This window comes from Equus przewalskii, chromosome 14 (genome assembly GCF_037783145.1).
Source record: "Equus przewalskii isolate Varuska chromosome 14, EquPr2, whole genome shotgun sequence".
Classification (NCBI taxonomy): domain Eukaryota; kingdom Metazoa; phylum Chordata; class Mammalia; order Perissodactyla; family Equidae; genus Equus; species Equus przewalskii.
Genome location: NC_091844.1, coordinates 9657213 through 9673315, shown reverse-complemented (window position 1 = coordinate 9673315; position 16103 = coordinate 9657213). Strand labels below are relative to the sequence as shown.

Here is a 16103-nt window from a genome sequence, read left to right as displayed (position 1 = left end):
TATTAATTGCTGAGAGTGGGGTTTTGAAGTCCCTAACTATAACTGTGGATTTATCTATTTAACTTTTCAGCTCTATCAGTTTTTGCTTCATGTATTTTGAAGTGCTGTTGTTTCTGTACACAAATTTCAGATTGGTATATCTTCTTGGTAGATTGATCCTTTTATCATTATGTAATTTCCCTCTTTGTTCCCAGTCATATTTTTTGCTCTGAAATCTACTTTTTAAAAATATTAACATAGCCACTCCTAACTTTTTGATTAATTTTTGCATGATGTATGTTTCCAATATTTTTACTTTTAACCTACATATGTCATTATGTTTGAAATGAGTTTCTTGTAGACAGTGAGTAGTTGGGTCATTTAAAAAAAATCCATCCTGCCAAAGTCTGTCTTTTAATTGGTGTATTTAGATCATTTATACTGAATGTAATTATTGATATGCTAGGGTTTAAGTCTGCCATATTATTCGCTGTTTTTACCTTTTGTTTCTCATTCTTCTCTTTTTCCTCGCCTTCATGCGGGTTATTTGAACATTGTTTAGAGTTCCATTTTATTTACAATATTTTTGAATATATTGCTTTGTATAGTTTCCTTAGGGGTTGCTCTAAGTATTACAATATACATAGATAACTTATCACAGCTTTATGGTATCCACTTTGAGTGAAATGTAGAAACTTTACCTCCATTTAAGCCCCTTATCCTTTTGACTGTAAAAACTATCTTCAATAGCTCACCTGGGATCAGAATAAAGTTTTAGAAGTTTAGGTATGAAATACGCAAACTCTGTGGTCCCTGAACTTCTGGTGTGAACTTGAGGTCTCCGAGCCATTCCTGTATCCAGTAGTACCTTACTGATATAGGCACCAGGCCTGTAGGTACCTCATGCAACACACCCTCCTTTATGCCCATGCACGTACCTTAAAGAAACATAAGAATATAACCAGCCACTATGGCTTAGACTTCAGATGTAAGAAAACAGCTCTAGGCACAAGGTCAACATCAATATATAGTATCATATGTGTGGCTGTAATCGGGTAAAATGAAGTACCAGCTATCAGAAGGTGTGGATTCCACCATCAAGAGCCATTCTACTTTCAGGATTTGGTTCCTATACTATCTCTGGATTCTAGAAATTAAAACCAACAAAGCAACTAACCATGCTTCTTGCCCTTCATTTACTTTTCTATCCCATGGGTCACTCAGTTAGTGGATTAAAGTACACGGTTCTGGATCATGAGATGTATTACATTCCTAGGTCAGTGTGCTAATACGTGGCTAACCCACATTTCAAAATGTTCAGGCAATAACTAAGGTGAATTTCCATTTTGTTGTGATTTTATACACCTGCCATATGTTTATTACTAATATATTCATTATATTATGAGGAAATATATTAGGAACAAAATCAGGATCCAATATATTTGGTATAATGGTAGAGGGAGAAACTGAGGTAGACCTTGAAACCTGAGTAGCATTCTCACAGGAGAAGTAGGAGAAGCTCTCATGTGAGGACCAAGAGAGAGTCTCACAGGAGAATCAGGAGAAAGCATTCTGAGCAGAGGAACGGCATAAATGAAGGCCTATTTATCATGGTTATGGAACACTTCAGAGCAGAGAAGTGGCACAGTCAGAACGGCATTTTAAATGAGTTAATCTGGCAGAATCATATAGATGGAGAGAAGAAACTAGAGGCAGGGAGATCAGGCTTCTATAGAAGCAGGGAAGGTGTAAACTAAGGTGTTGCCATGGAAACAGAAATGCAGTAGCCTGCCCTTATGTGTGGAGATACGTTCCAAGACCCCCAGTGGATGCCTGAAACTGCAGAGAGTACTGAAGCCTATATATACTACAGTTTTTCCTATACATATGTACCTACGATAAAGCTTAATTTATAAATTAGGTACAGTAAGAGAGTAACAACAATAACTAACAATAAAATAGAACAATTATAACAATATACTGTAATAAAAGTTACTGTAGATCTTAGCAACCTCAGCATACGATTTTTTTTTCTTTCCATACTGATGAGAACTTTTACCTTTTCACTCAAAGAAAGCACTTAATGACTTCTCTTTGGCATATCTGAATTGCCAGCATCACGACTGTTGCACTTTGGGGCCATTATTAAGTAAAATAAGGGTTACTTGAATACAAGCACTGTGACACTGTGTCAGTTGATCTGATAATGGAGAGGGCTACTAAATGACTAACCGGTGGGTAGTGCATACAGCGTGAATAGATTGGACAAAGGGATGATTCACATTCCAGGCAGGATGGAAGGGGATGTTGTGAGATTTCATCATGCTACTCAGAATGGCCCACAATTTAAAACATATGAATTGTTTATTCCTGGAATTTTCCATTTAATATTTTCGGAGTGTGCTTGACTTTGGGTAACTGAAACCGTGGAAAACAAAGGGGACTCCTCTAGAACTATGTGGGACAAGCTGTGGAAATAGAACTCGATAGGATGCAGCAAGTGATTGAGTTCTGGAGCCAAGGAAGGAGAGAGAATCCATGATTTTGACTCTAGGTGGCATCATTAGCAAAAGTACGTGATATAAGAGAAAGAGCTGGGGAGGGACAGAATGGAGAGGAATGTGAGATTTGAACGTGCAGGGTTTGAATCTCAGTGGATGGCTGGAAAGACTGGTTAGGAGCTCGAGGAAGACATCAGAGTTAGGGATCTTGATTTGGGAGGCATCTGGACAGAGATGAGAGTTAAAGCTATGGGAATGGATGAGATCACCATGAGAAAGAGGTAGGGAAAAAGAAAAGAAACAGACCACAGGCTGAACCCTGGGAAGAAAACCAAGAGAATGCAGTAGGATGGCAGACAAAGAATAGATGGTTCAAAGAGGGCATGATCAACAGTACAGGTCACAAGCTGCAAAGACATCAAGGAAGTTCAGGACTGGGAAAGGGCCACTGGTTTGGCCCAGCGACAAACAGGTCATGGTGGCCCACAGAGTAGAGATGACAGAAACCAGCTGTAGTGGACAGGTGGTCAGGAAGGAAGGCCCATGAGGGGTTAAGAACTGGGAGAGAGAGAGCTCAGTAGCTCTAAGGGTAGATAGCTGTTTTTGTTTTTTTTTTTTGGAAAATATGAGCATTTGATAGGCCCAGGTAGGAAGAGGACCTAAGCAAAGAGCAAGAGGGGCCTGGAGAAGGAGGAAAGAGATGAGGTCAGGGGCATCTGAGGAGAGAAGGATCAAGCATTTCTTCCTCTGGGATGGGAGAGACGCAGGCAGGGATGAAGCCAGGAGAAAGTTTAAAGTGAAAATAATAGAAATGTAGGATGTTGCTCCAAAGGCACTGTACACATGACTAGCTTATTTTTCTTTTTAATCAAAACGCTTCCTTTTTTTTTTTTTTTTGCTGAAATTAATGTCATTCAATTAGAACAAAGATGGTTTCCAAATCTGACTAATCATCAAAATTAATCGGGAAACTTTTCAAAAATACAGATTCCTAGGGCCAAACTCAGGCCCACTGAATCAGACTCTGGTGGAGGGAGCCCAGGAATCTGCATTTTGAAGCCTCCTCACTGATGCTGACGGTTAGATGGGTTTGGAACCTCCCGAGTATGGTTTTCAACCAAGGACATGTCTCAAAATCATGGGGAGGCACTGTCTGAGCAGACTTTGCAGAGCATGGGTATTAACATTTTTAAAAGCTCCTGGGTGATTTGACGTGCACCCTCGTTAGGAACTAGGGTGAGGAGACTGGATTGAAAAAGTGAACTAGTTCGATAGGATACTTGAATTCACCACACTGATTGGTTCTCTGTTATTTATGTCACCTGACAATTTCCTTTCGACCTTTCTCCCATCAAAACGGCACCTGCTTCTAACCTGGCTGGGACCAGTGGACTGATGTGGCTCCCTGCAGCTTCTCAGTGCATTTGCAGAGGCAGCTGGGCAGGTGGGGATGCCACCTCTGGCTCTTGGGAGAGAGGCCGGCTTTGGAATTTTTTGAAATCTCTTTAAGGGAAAGCCTACAGAACAACATTGTTCTTTCTCTGAATTAGCCACGCAATGTACCTTATAAAAGAAACAAGATGCAGAATGAAGGAGACATGACAGAAAAAGCAATGATGGTTTATATTTCACTAATTCAAAAGAAAATACTATCAGGCAGGTTGATAATTAATTTGGTCAGAAAATTCCTTGCACCGTTAGGCCATTTTTTTTTTAAGCAGCAGCAACAATACAACGATACAGAAAAGCGACTCTGGCACACCGTTGTTTGGCTTTGAGAGAAGCTCTAAGCCCAGCCCTTTAAATGCCTCTCAAAGAAATACAAAATTTTCTTTTATCCCCAAAGCTGGTGTGATCCATTTCCTGCTCCAACAGCTCCAACGTATCATCTGTTGGACTCTTTAAGTTTACGGCACAGACGGAAACTGTCAGTTCCTCTCTTTTATAGGACATTCACATTTGCATATTCAACAGACAGTACAAGCCTCAAAGGCCATATTCCCCCAAACGTAATAATCCTACTCTTGAAATACGGAAGATATAACAGTAACAGGAAAATATTCTTACCCTGATGCAGGCCGGCTCCAGCTGTGGCTTAGTAAGTCAAAAACTAGTAAACTTGCTTGCAATAACATCCTAAAAATTCCAAAGCTTATTTTCTCCGTCCACAGTTAAAAAGCCATCTCCTACAGAACAGTGTCACATCTGTGACGTGTCCAGGATTAAGGCGAGAGGTTTCTTGCTTATAGCATTTTGTCTGGTTAGAGATTAAAGAAAAAAATGTCTCGAAGCTGTCAGTTAATATTTTTTAACTCAAAAAAAAAAAAAAAGCCATCTTCATGCTTCACAGCAGAGCTGTGATTTTTAAACAGAGGTAAATTCTTCTCCATATCAGGTATCTGATAGTTTTTTGCATTTCAGCGCAAGGCAAGCAAACAAAAGCTTATCCACGAAGTTTTGAATGCGTCTTAGTAACACAGACTGAAGTTAGTTAGCTTTCTTTGATATCGAATTACAAAAGCATCTCACTGAAAAGACAAAATCCTCCTTGCAATTAATAAAGAATTGTGGTATTCTAACAAAGCTGGAAGCTAAGACTCTCCAAATTCCAAATCTTTCCATTCCTGGATGAGCTTTGGTATTTAGATGTTAATAGGATGCCTGCTATTTTTTCTTTTTTTTTTGGCCAATGTTCAGGCTAAAGAGTCTGTGAAACAGACTTTTTCCATCCTATGACCTCAGTTTTAGGATTTCTTTCTTGCAAAATGTTAGTTATTTTACTTGGCAGATTGCCAGAATTCATTCTTACTTTCTCTCTTTCTCCTTCTATTACTTTATCTCTTCTCCCTTCTCTTTTTTCTTCCTCTTTACCTTGTCTATCTTCTGTTCTTTGATAACTTATGCATTTAAATTAAAGCCCAGTTGGAGCTACAGTCTATGTAGTGTTTGGTAGGGTTGCTAGAATTAGCAAATAAAAATACAGGACGCCATGTTAAATTTGAATTTCAGGTACAAAACAAACAATTTTTTTTAGTAAAAGTATGTCCCAAATGTGGCATAGAACATACTTATACTAAAAAATTATCCCCAAATATTGCATGGGACATACACACTAAAAAATTATTCCTTGTTAATATGAAATTCAAATTTAACTGGGTGTCTTGTATTTTATCTGGCAATCCTAGCTTGGAAGTTCAACAGAGGGATAAAAAAACAACAAAGACATCCATTTACAACTCCTAGAAGAAGAGAAATTTCCATTCCTATCCTTCTGAATGATTTCTGTCTAGGTATGACACGCTCCATGGCTTTACTTTAGTTTATTTTTGACCCATCAAGTTATACCAACAGCTCCACAGAGCACACCACATCCTGACAATGAAGTCTGTCCCAGGTTTCAGGTCTCACCCAGCATCACCTGAGTCCAGAACTTGCAAAGTCGGTCCCCCAGGCAGCATGGGATCTCAGTCTGGCCACAAAACCGTACAAACACTCATTTTAATTGATCATTTTTCTTCAAAATTTGAACATCAAATTTAGTATTTTTAAAGACACTGAGGGGTTTTTCTCTCCACAGTTCTCACTCTGAGGCAATTTAGCATGATTAGTAACAGTAATTATTAGAAAAAAAACAATAGAATTCAAACGTACTACAAAATGTAATAAAATGATGACCTTAGACATTTTGAAAGGGAAGATAAAAATACTGATATGCTCCAGACATTTAAAGATAAGATAAATATCTTAATTGCGGTAATTGTTAATTCAAGTGTATTTTCCAACATCTAAGTATACCCAGGGGTGACACATAATTCAGAAATGCTGTTCTTTTGTTCAGAGACACATTAATGTTCAGTATTTTGGAATTATTTTGAAATCTCATAGCAGAAATTGAGGCTGTATAGAAGCGTGGTCAAAAGCATGGGCTCAGGAGTCAAAATCGAGTTGAAATCCCAGCTCTGTCACACACTAGCCATGTGACTCTGGGCAAATTACTTACCCTCTCTGTGCCTCATTTCCCTTATCTGTAAATGGGGATAACCATCTCAGAGAGCTGTGAGAAGGATATGAGTAAAATGCTTAGAATAGTGTCTAGAACACAGTAAATGCTCAGTAAATTTGGGGGGGGTGAGGGTCATACGACCTGGCCCAAATTGTCAACAGGAAAACAATATACAAAATCAGAGAATGTCACTATTTTTACAATTGGCTCATGAAAATTCTTGAGGTCAAATGAATAATACATATTTTTCAAACTTATAAATAACAATATTTTATGTATTTATCCATTAAAATTCTCTTTGTTTCCAGAATATACAACTTTTGGGGTTCTGTGAAATTAGCAACACATTGTTTCAAGAAGTGAAGGTATATGGTTAACAGGCCTATACAACTAGTGGTTGTTTTTCTTGTCTCGCCCTGCTGATTATTCTCTCTACTCTTCAAAACTCCAAAAGCAAAGGAATAACACTCTCTCTCCCATCCCTAAAAGCCAATTAATCTAACTCAATCCTCTAGCTTTAGTGTTAAATAAATCTTCAAGAGAAATAGCCCCCAGTCACTGGGTTTTCTGCCGTCCAGCCACTTCAAACTTCATTTGTTTGTAACTGAACCAGCCATGGAGTCCAGCAGAGTAGATGTAGACAAGAGCACAGCTCAGTGTCTGCAGTCTGAGGCAGTGTCAAGGGAGGGCTGCTTGGCAGTCCGACACCTCTGGGGTAGTATCCTGGCTGGGCCACACTCCCTGTGTGAGCCTCTGAGCCTGGGTCTCTTTCTCTGTAAGAGGGAGATTCTAATGCTGTCTACTTTTTCGAGTTGCTATGAGGATTCAAGAGTTGATTCATCTACAAGGTGACTCTATGTTTCCCTTTATACTTGTCCCCGCGTAGCTGTTATCTCACTTTACATAGTTACCCTAAATATATACAGTATGGCACACAGTCAGTATTCGGTGTTTGTTACCTCTGGATTACGGTATACCAACACTTGTACTATTCTAAAGAAATGCTTTAAATCTCGTGTCCTCCTCCTAAAGCAGGAATAGCCCTTTTTACATAGAAAGGTGAGTGTGTGCATATGCGTCAAAGTTTGGTCACTTGCCCATTATCCCTGCATCCCCTGTCCCTCTGTATATTTCAACCATTTAAGAAGCTAAAAGTGGGGGTGGAATTCTCTGTGGCAGAACCTTGAGGGCAGAGGCTTAAATATTCTACATGCTTTGGTGGGAACATGTGAGCACTGCTTTACCAAATACACCCTGCCAACAGCAGAAGGCCCTCTGAGGTGAGCAGGTGGGCCAGGGCTGGGAAGCTGTCCTTGTGCTTCTGCCAGCTACTTAGATTGTCAGATGAATTCCAGACTCCAGCTTATGCTACTTCCAAGACCTCCATCACTGTGCAGAAATACCACGCGTATTCATTGTCCGTAACCAGGCTCCCCCTTTTCTCCTCCCCCAAGCCTCCTCACAGGCTCTTCGGGATGCAATTCTCTTGACAACATGGAGGGAGGGCCGAAATTAAGGCTTCTAGGAAAACACCAGCCCTTTGATCAGAAAGAAGATTTCTTCCTTAATATCTCTTTTACTTCATGTGCCAAAGACCTAAAGTGGTGCCTCCAAGCGGCCTGAATCTCAGCTTCACCAGTGCCAACAGTGAAGCCTCTGAGAGCCAATTCATGTCTCTGAGACTTCAGTTTTCTGTTCTGTAATATGAGATGTAATAACGCAATAATTCATCTCCTTAGATTCTTGTGTCAATGAAATAAGACAACGTGTCCGGTAGAGTGGCTGGCACAAAATAGGCATTGAATGCATGCAAAGTACCAGTATGGCCCGGCCTGTCTGCGAAAGGACTGGCATTAGAGGCATGAGGTGCAGAGAGAATCTGTGATCTGGGGGCGGGGGCGAGAACTTAGTTTGTAAATATACAAGCTCTGCATTTTGGAGGTTTATAACTTAATTAAAATCTGCAGAAAAGAAAGAACAAATCTAGGTAATGGTATTTCTGACAGAAGATATATAAAATGCACACCAAATGTATTCCAGCCATCCTTTGTGTTATTCTGTATTCATTCATTTATTCATACTAATAATTTTTACTGAATAAGTATTATGTTCTAAATGCTGGGCAAGGCTTCAACACGAGAGTATGAAGAAGCTTTATGAAAGAAAACATTTGGAGGAAGTACAATCAATCTGTCAATGTCAGGCAATATTTATTGATTACCCGTGGCAATCAATAAATATGGTAATATTTATTAATTTACCACACACTCCTCAGAAAAACACTGCCATCTGCTAAAGCCACAGTGGGATACAGAGTAGCCAAAGTTTATTAATTACTATCTCTGTGGACTGGAAGAGCTCATTGCAAAGGTGCCAGACACACTTGCAGAGACTGTGTCCACCTTGATCATTAAGGGAAGGAAACAGCTGCTTATGTGGTCCAATTAGGGGTCACCGAAAAACCTTCTCTTCTCGCATGGCATACGCCCCAAATACCTACTTCTTGAGGCCGTCATGGGTCCTCACATTTTCCGAGTTGTCAGTCCTTTGAGTTCAAGCTCTCCTTGGCCCTATTAGAATGCTCACGGTTCTCTGAGGAGAGGACTGTGGGTGCTGCACAAACCAGTCCGTCTTGGCAGCGTGGGCCAGAAAGAGTGGCAGGACTGAGAGGAAGCAGAGTCCCTGGATGCAAGCCTTTGGACAAGCTCATACTCTTTCAGCCTAGCTTCCTCATGTGTAACATGGGAAGGGAGAATCCCTTTCAAGGCGATGAGGAGGACTGGAGAGATCATTCACATGAGGTGTCTGAGCCAGTGCTAGAAACACGGCAGGGCCCCAAACACGTTATTTCCTTCTCCTTCCTTGGCAGTTTCTCCTTTGGCAGAAACTATCTTGTTATTTGGTCACTAACTTATACTGTATTTTGTGAACACTGGCTGACGAAAGTGAATTTGTGTGGTTTGACCTGCACTTAAAAATATTCAATAAGAACAGCAAATGTCAGAGTAATGGTAGGTAATGTTTTGTGATACTTTTGTTTCAGTACATAGACTCTCATAGGATATGATGTAAAACGGATTTCTGACTGCGGAGGTTATGTTCAAAAAGTTTGAGGTGGATATTCATCCCAAAGAATTGAAAGTGGGGACTCAAAGAGATGTTTGTACACTCATGCTCATAAGCAGCATTATTCACAACAGCCAAGACCTAGAAGCAACCCAAATGTCCATTGACGGATGAATGGATAAACTAAGTGTGATACAGTTATACAACGGAATATTATTCCATTAGGTATACAAACACAATGGAATCTCATTCAGACTTAAAAAGAAAGGAAATTCGTTTTTCAAAAGGAAGGAATTTCTGACATATGCTATAACATAGATGAACCTTAAAGACACTATGCGGATTGAATAAACCAGTCACAAAAAGACAAATATTGTATGATTCCGCCTAGATGAGGTACCTGGTATAGTCAAAATCATAGAAACAGAAAGTAGAGTGTCGGTTGCCAGCGGCTAGGGCAGGGAGAAATGGGGAGTATTGTCTGTGGCAGTTTATTAATTGGCGTATTAATGGGTACAGAGTTTCAGTTTGAAGAGATATGGTTCTGGGGATAGACAGTGGTAATGGTAGCACAACAATGTGAATGTATTTCAAGCCACTGAACTGTACACTTAAAAATAATTAAGACAGCACATTTCATGCTATGTGTATTTTATCACAATTAAAAGAAAAAAATTAAATTACAAAAACATTTTGAGAAATCCTGACCTAGATAATACCCTGAAGAGAGGTACTTTTGGATGGAGCCTGTGTGTAGAGGAAAGAAAATGCATGAGCCTCTGGGGAGCCAAACAACAGTTGGGGGACAGACTCCCTAGCTTTGCTGAAGAATTCTTTATTTACGACCTCTGGGACCATGGGCCTTCCAGTCTGGTGTAAGAACACAGAGGATAAGGTTTGCAGCCTTGTTCTGTGATGGCATAATCTCCAGTCTACATTCTTGGGTTCGTTTAGTGTTTTAATCTAAGAGTACAACCAATACAGTAGCAACATCTAATTTCCCTCTCAGGTAAAACTGATACAGCTTCCTCACATCTCTCCTCCCTTAGCAAAGCTGCCCAGCCCCACCTGGACTTGGTGGTGCCTGAATGCCAGGCCTTCCTCCCTTATCCACTGGAAAAGCCACAGCCCTCGAAGGCCTTCAAGTCTAGTTTGTTCATCTAACGTAACGAGGGCGTCCAAGGAGCCATAAAGGCCCTTCCGATGTTATTTGTTATTCTTAGTGTCTAACAGTTGGAGAAACAGGATGTGGCCAAATTTTTTCTAAGCAAAGGCTATACACTTAGTTTCTCATTTTCTTAGCAGACAGAATCCTGGCAAATTACTTAAACAGATACGGAAAGGAAGTCTCTGGGGACAGACACCTCATAGACTAAAAGAAAAGCCACAGTTCATCATTTTAGACACAGAATGCTATGGCCAAAATAAATATCAGGAGAGTTTCAAATTTCTCTGAAAAAAAGAACGTCGTTTGGTAACAGTTCTCAAATCAACGTTGACCTCTCAACTTCCAGAACCTCTTATGTGATCAGTTTGTGTAACCTCATTATTAAATGCACATGCATAAATGATAGATTTCTTTATATGTTTAGCACATAATTCTTCCTCTGCATATTTTCCCCCATATTTAACATTTTCTAAGATAGCTCTATAGTGGGCAGAAGATATTTTTAATGAATACTGTTATGGACTGAATGTTTATATCTCCCTAAAATTCATCTGTTGAAATTCTAACCCGCAATGTGATGGTGTTAGGAGGTAGGGCCTTTGGGAGGTAATTAGGTGATGAGAGTGGAACCCTCATGAATAGGATTAATGCCCTTATAAGAAGAGACACGAGGAAGCTTGCTTCCTATCTCTCTGCTTTCTGCCATGTGAGGACACGGCAAGAAGACAGCCATCCGCAAACCAGGGAGCGGACCATCACCACACACTGGATCTGCTGGCACCTTGATTTCAGACTTCCCAGCCTGCAGAATTGTAAGAAATAAATTCCTGTTGTTTATAAGTGACCCAGTCTATGGTAGTTTGTTATAACTGCCTGAACTGACAAAGACAAGTTCTTTTCATTGATATGAACGTATTTCACCTTTCATCTTTATAAATGACTCAGAGGTGCACATTATACACCTGAAAAGGAGCTCTGGGCATCACCTAGACCCATTCTGTTCCACCCATCAACGATGTCCCATCTTCTAAGACATTTAAAAATAGAAGTCAATGGAGATGAATTCTTCACCCTCCTCCAGACCATGCATTCTTCTTGGGGACATGTAAAGCAATGTACTCCTTGCCTATGGTCCTGTTGTCTGAAGGCTTGGAGAAGAGCTCATTCTGGTTGATATCTCTAGGGTAGACTCACCACTCAGTCTTTCTTCTTCACAGCCCCAGCTTTCAATTCTTGTTGTTATCACCCTTAATCCTTTCTAAGTTTTCCACTTTACATTATTAAGGAAAAATTAAAATTCTAATTAAGCTCTGATCATTGTCAACTGTCAAGACAGGATTGTTTTCTATCTTTCAAAAGTCATGAATCCTGTTAAGATAGCAATAATAACTAATTGACTTCTTAAGAAGCATGGGCACTTTCCATATATTAATTTCAACTGCTGTATTAACTAGGGAGAAAGAACATTTCACAGTCACTCTAATTCAGTTTGAGCTTATAAGAATTTCCAAGTCTTTTATTGGACAATGTGCATACCTGAAGGACCATTTTCCTTCTGCTTCATTTTATCTACTTTTTTCTCCTAGGAGTTGAATACGTTGTGTTTAATCCCATTTCTTTAATTTATAAAGGTCATTTCAAATCTTTGTTTACTCTTTACAGTTATAGTTACTTTGTTCGACTGAGGAACAAATGTAGGAGGGTCTTCCCTTAGGATTTTTCTACAAGCCTATGCTATTGACCTCTGACTTGAGAGTGGATTTGTTGGCATTGGGCAAATCTGGATTAAGCAAGCACAGTGACCCTGCCAAACTGTGGTCTTCAGAGTATTCCGGAACTCTCCATTTGCTCATTATTCCCAGAACTTTTCTAGTGCAGATGACAATCTAGCAGGATCTCAGTTTACTCTTCCTCTGCAGGCATTACCTTAATTACTTGTTCTTCCTGAGATGGCGTTGTCTCCAGAGAAACTACATAAGAGCTCTGAGGTAGCGGCAGAAAGGGACAGTGGTTAAGAGCTGAATCTTGGGTTCAAATCCTGACTTTGCCACTTCAAGCTAGGTATTTTTGTATGTAGATATACAGTTGTTATAGTATCATTTGTTAAGAAGACTATTTTTGTTCCATTGTATTGTCTTTGTTCCTTTGTCAAAGATCAGTTGACTATATATGTGGGTATGTATTTCTGGGCCTTATATTCTGTTCCATTGATCTATTTCTCTATTCTTTTGCCAATAGCATGTAGTCTTACTTATTGTAGCTTTACAGTAAGTCCTGGAGTCAGGTAGTGTCAGTGGCCCAACTTTCAGTATAGTATTGGCTATTCTAGGTCTTTTGATTCTCCACATAAACTTTAGAATCAGGTTGTTGATGTCTACCAAATAACTTGCTGGAATTTTGATTGGGATTGCATTGGATCTATACATCAAGTTGGGCAGTTTGTTGGTTTTGATTAGAAGTATTCCATTGTGTGAATATACTACAATTGTTTATTCATTCACCAGTTGATGCATAATGGGGTTGTTTCCAGCTTTTGACCATCATGAATAAAGCTGCTACAAATATTCTTGTATAAATCTTTTAAAGGACATATGTTTTTCATTTTTCCCACACTAATGTATGCAAATAGAATTGCTGGGTCATGCACTAAGTGTGTGTTTATTTGCTGGGTAATGCAATAAATTTGTGTATAAGAAACAGTTTTCAAAAATGGTTATACCATTTTTCACTGCCACCAGCAATGCAGGAGAGTTTCAATTGCCTCGTATCTTTGCCACTATTTGGTGTCGTCAGTCTCTTCAATTTTAGCCATTCTAGTGGATGTGTAGTGGTATGTTATTGTGGCTTTAATTTGTATTTCCCTGAAGATGAATGTTATTAGTGAAATGAATTTTTCAACTGCTTATTGGCCATTTGTATACCTTTTTTGTCTGTTTGAGGCTTTTGCCTGTTAAAAAAATTTGTTTCTTTATCATTTTGTTATTGAATTGTCAGAGTTCCTTATATATTCTGGATACAAGTTATTTGTCAGATATATGTATTACAAATATATTCTCTCAGTTTGTGTCTTGCCTTGTCAGTTTGATGAGATGTTTTGTATTTTGATGATTTCCAATTCATGATGGTTTTCTTTTATGTTGTGTTTTCGTGACCTCTGTAAGAAATCTTTGCCTACCCCAGGCTGTGAAAATATTGTCCCATGTTTTCCTCTAGAAGCTTTATAGTTTTGGCCTTTATATTGAGGTCTATGATCCACCTCAATTGTGTGTGGTTTGAGATTCATATTTTTCCCTAGTGGCTGCTCTAGCATCATTTGTTGAAAAGACCTGGCTTTCCCCACTGAACTGCTTGGTGCCTTTGTGAACAATCAGTTGACCATATATGTGTGGTCTATTTCTAGACTCTATTTTGTTCCATTGATTTATCTGTCTGTGTTATGTCAACGCCACACTATCTTAAATGACCTTGGCTTTATAGTAAGTCTTGAAACCAGTAAGTGTAAGGCCTCCAACCTTGTTCTTCTTCCAGACTGTTTTGGCTACCCAGGTTCTTTGCTTTTCTATAAAAGTTTTAGAATTAATTTGTCATTTTCTGCAAAAGTATCCTGCCAGCCTTTTGATCAAGATTGTATTGAGTCTATAGAACAATATGAGAAGAGCCAACATATTAACATTATCAAGTCTTCCAATTCATGAACATTTCTCTATTTAGTTAGGTCTTAGATTTCTCTCGTCAAGGTTTTACAGTTTTCAGTGTACAGGTCTTATATGTCTTCTGCTAAATTTCTCAAGTATTTTATGTTATTGTAAATGGAACTGCTTTTTAAATTTCATTTTCTAATTGCTTATTGCTAATAAACAAAAACACAAGTGATTTTTGTATATTGACTTTGCTAAATTCATTTATTGATTCTAGTAGTTATTTACTAGATTTCTTAGAGTTTTCTCTATAAACAATCATTCTTTTCAATCTTTATGCCTATTATTTTCTTTTCTTGCCTTACTGCACTGACTACAACCTCCTGTATAGCACTGAAAAGAGAGAGGTGCTAAGCACAGACATCACTGCTATGTTCCAGATCTTAGGAGGAAAGTGTTTGGTATTTCACCATTTAAAATGAGGTTAGCAGCATGTTTTTGAGTAGATGTCCTTTGTCAGATTGAATAAGTTACCTTCTTGTAATGGGTGTTGAATTATGCCAAATGCCTTTAATTAATCTATTTAGAGGATCTTATGGTTCTTCTCCTTTATTCTATTAATATGGTAGATCGCATTAACTAACTTTTCTAATGTTAAACCAGCCATGCATTCCTGTGGTAACATCACCACCCCACTTAGTCATAGTGAATTATATCCTTTTCATATATCACTGGATTATATATACTAACATTTTGTTAAGGAATTTTCCAATGTTTATTAGGGATATTGGATTATAATTTTCTTTTATTATAAGGGTTATGTCAGATTTTGGTATCAGAGTTACACTGGTCTTACACAATGAATTGGGTAGTTTTCCTTCCTATTTTCTGAAGTAGATTGTGTAAGACTGGTAGTTCATTTGTTGGTGTTTCTTTGGGATAAAAATTTCTTATTTAAAGTTTTGATAGAATTTACCAGTGAAACCATCTGGCCCTGGACGAATTTTCTTTGTGGAAAAGTTTTGAATACAAATACAATTTCTTTAATAGAGAAAGGGTCATTCAGATTTTCTATTTCTTCTTGTGACAGTTAAAGTAAACTGCATTTTTCAAGGAAATTGACTATTTCATCTAAATTGTCAAATTAACTAGCAGGAGGTAGTTCATAACATCCAGTTATTACTGTTTAAATTTCTGTAGGATATGTGGTGATGTCCCTCTTTCATTGCTGATGTTGGTAATTTGTGTTTTCCCTCCTTTTTGATTAGCCTTGTCAGTGTTTTGTTAATTTTAATAATCTTTTAAAAGAATCAAATTTTGGCCTCATTAATTTTCTCTGTTTGTTCATCTCTATTTCTATATTAATTATGTAATTCTTCCTAATTATCTTGGGTTTAATTTATTCTTCTTTTGCTAGCTTCTTAAAATGGAAACATTTTACTGATGTTCAACTTTGTTCTTTCCTAATATAAGCATGTAAAGCTATAAATTTAATTTTTGCTGTGCTTATTGTTTAGTAAATCCTATACATTTTCATAAATTGTACTTTCATTTTCATTCAGTTAAAGTCACCTTCTAATTTCCCTTGTGATTTATTCCTCAACTGAAAGCCTATTTAGAAATGTTATTTAACTCTCAAATATTAGAAATTTTCCAGACATTTCATTGCTATTGAATTTACAGTGTAATCATTCTATGATCACAGAACATACTCTATAAGATTTTAATCCTATGAAATTTATTGATAC

The 16103-nt window shown here is 38.3% G+C and overlaps 1 protein-coding gene across 9 annotated transcripts in view; it reads right to left on the bottom strand.

Annotated features, from left to right (window-relative positions):
- The window catches only part of AFF3 (ALF transcription elongation factor 3), a 573659-nt gene that overhangs the window by 142906 nt on the left and 414650 nt on the right, over window positions 1-16103 (bottom strand). For 3 of the 9 annotated variants that reach the window (XM_070573486.1, XM_070573489.1, XM_070573490.1), the window contains one exon: window positions 6481-6534. The exons of the other annotated variants lie outside the window; for them this stretch is intronic. In XM_070573486.1, the coding sequence (XP_070429587.1) occupies window positions 6481-6534 (54 nt within the window). The remainder of the gene's footprint in view (window positions 1-6480; window positions 6535-16103) is intronic. 9 annotated transcript variants of the gene reach the window in all.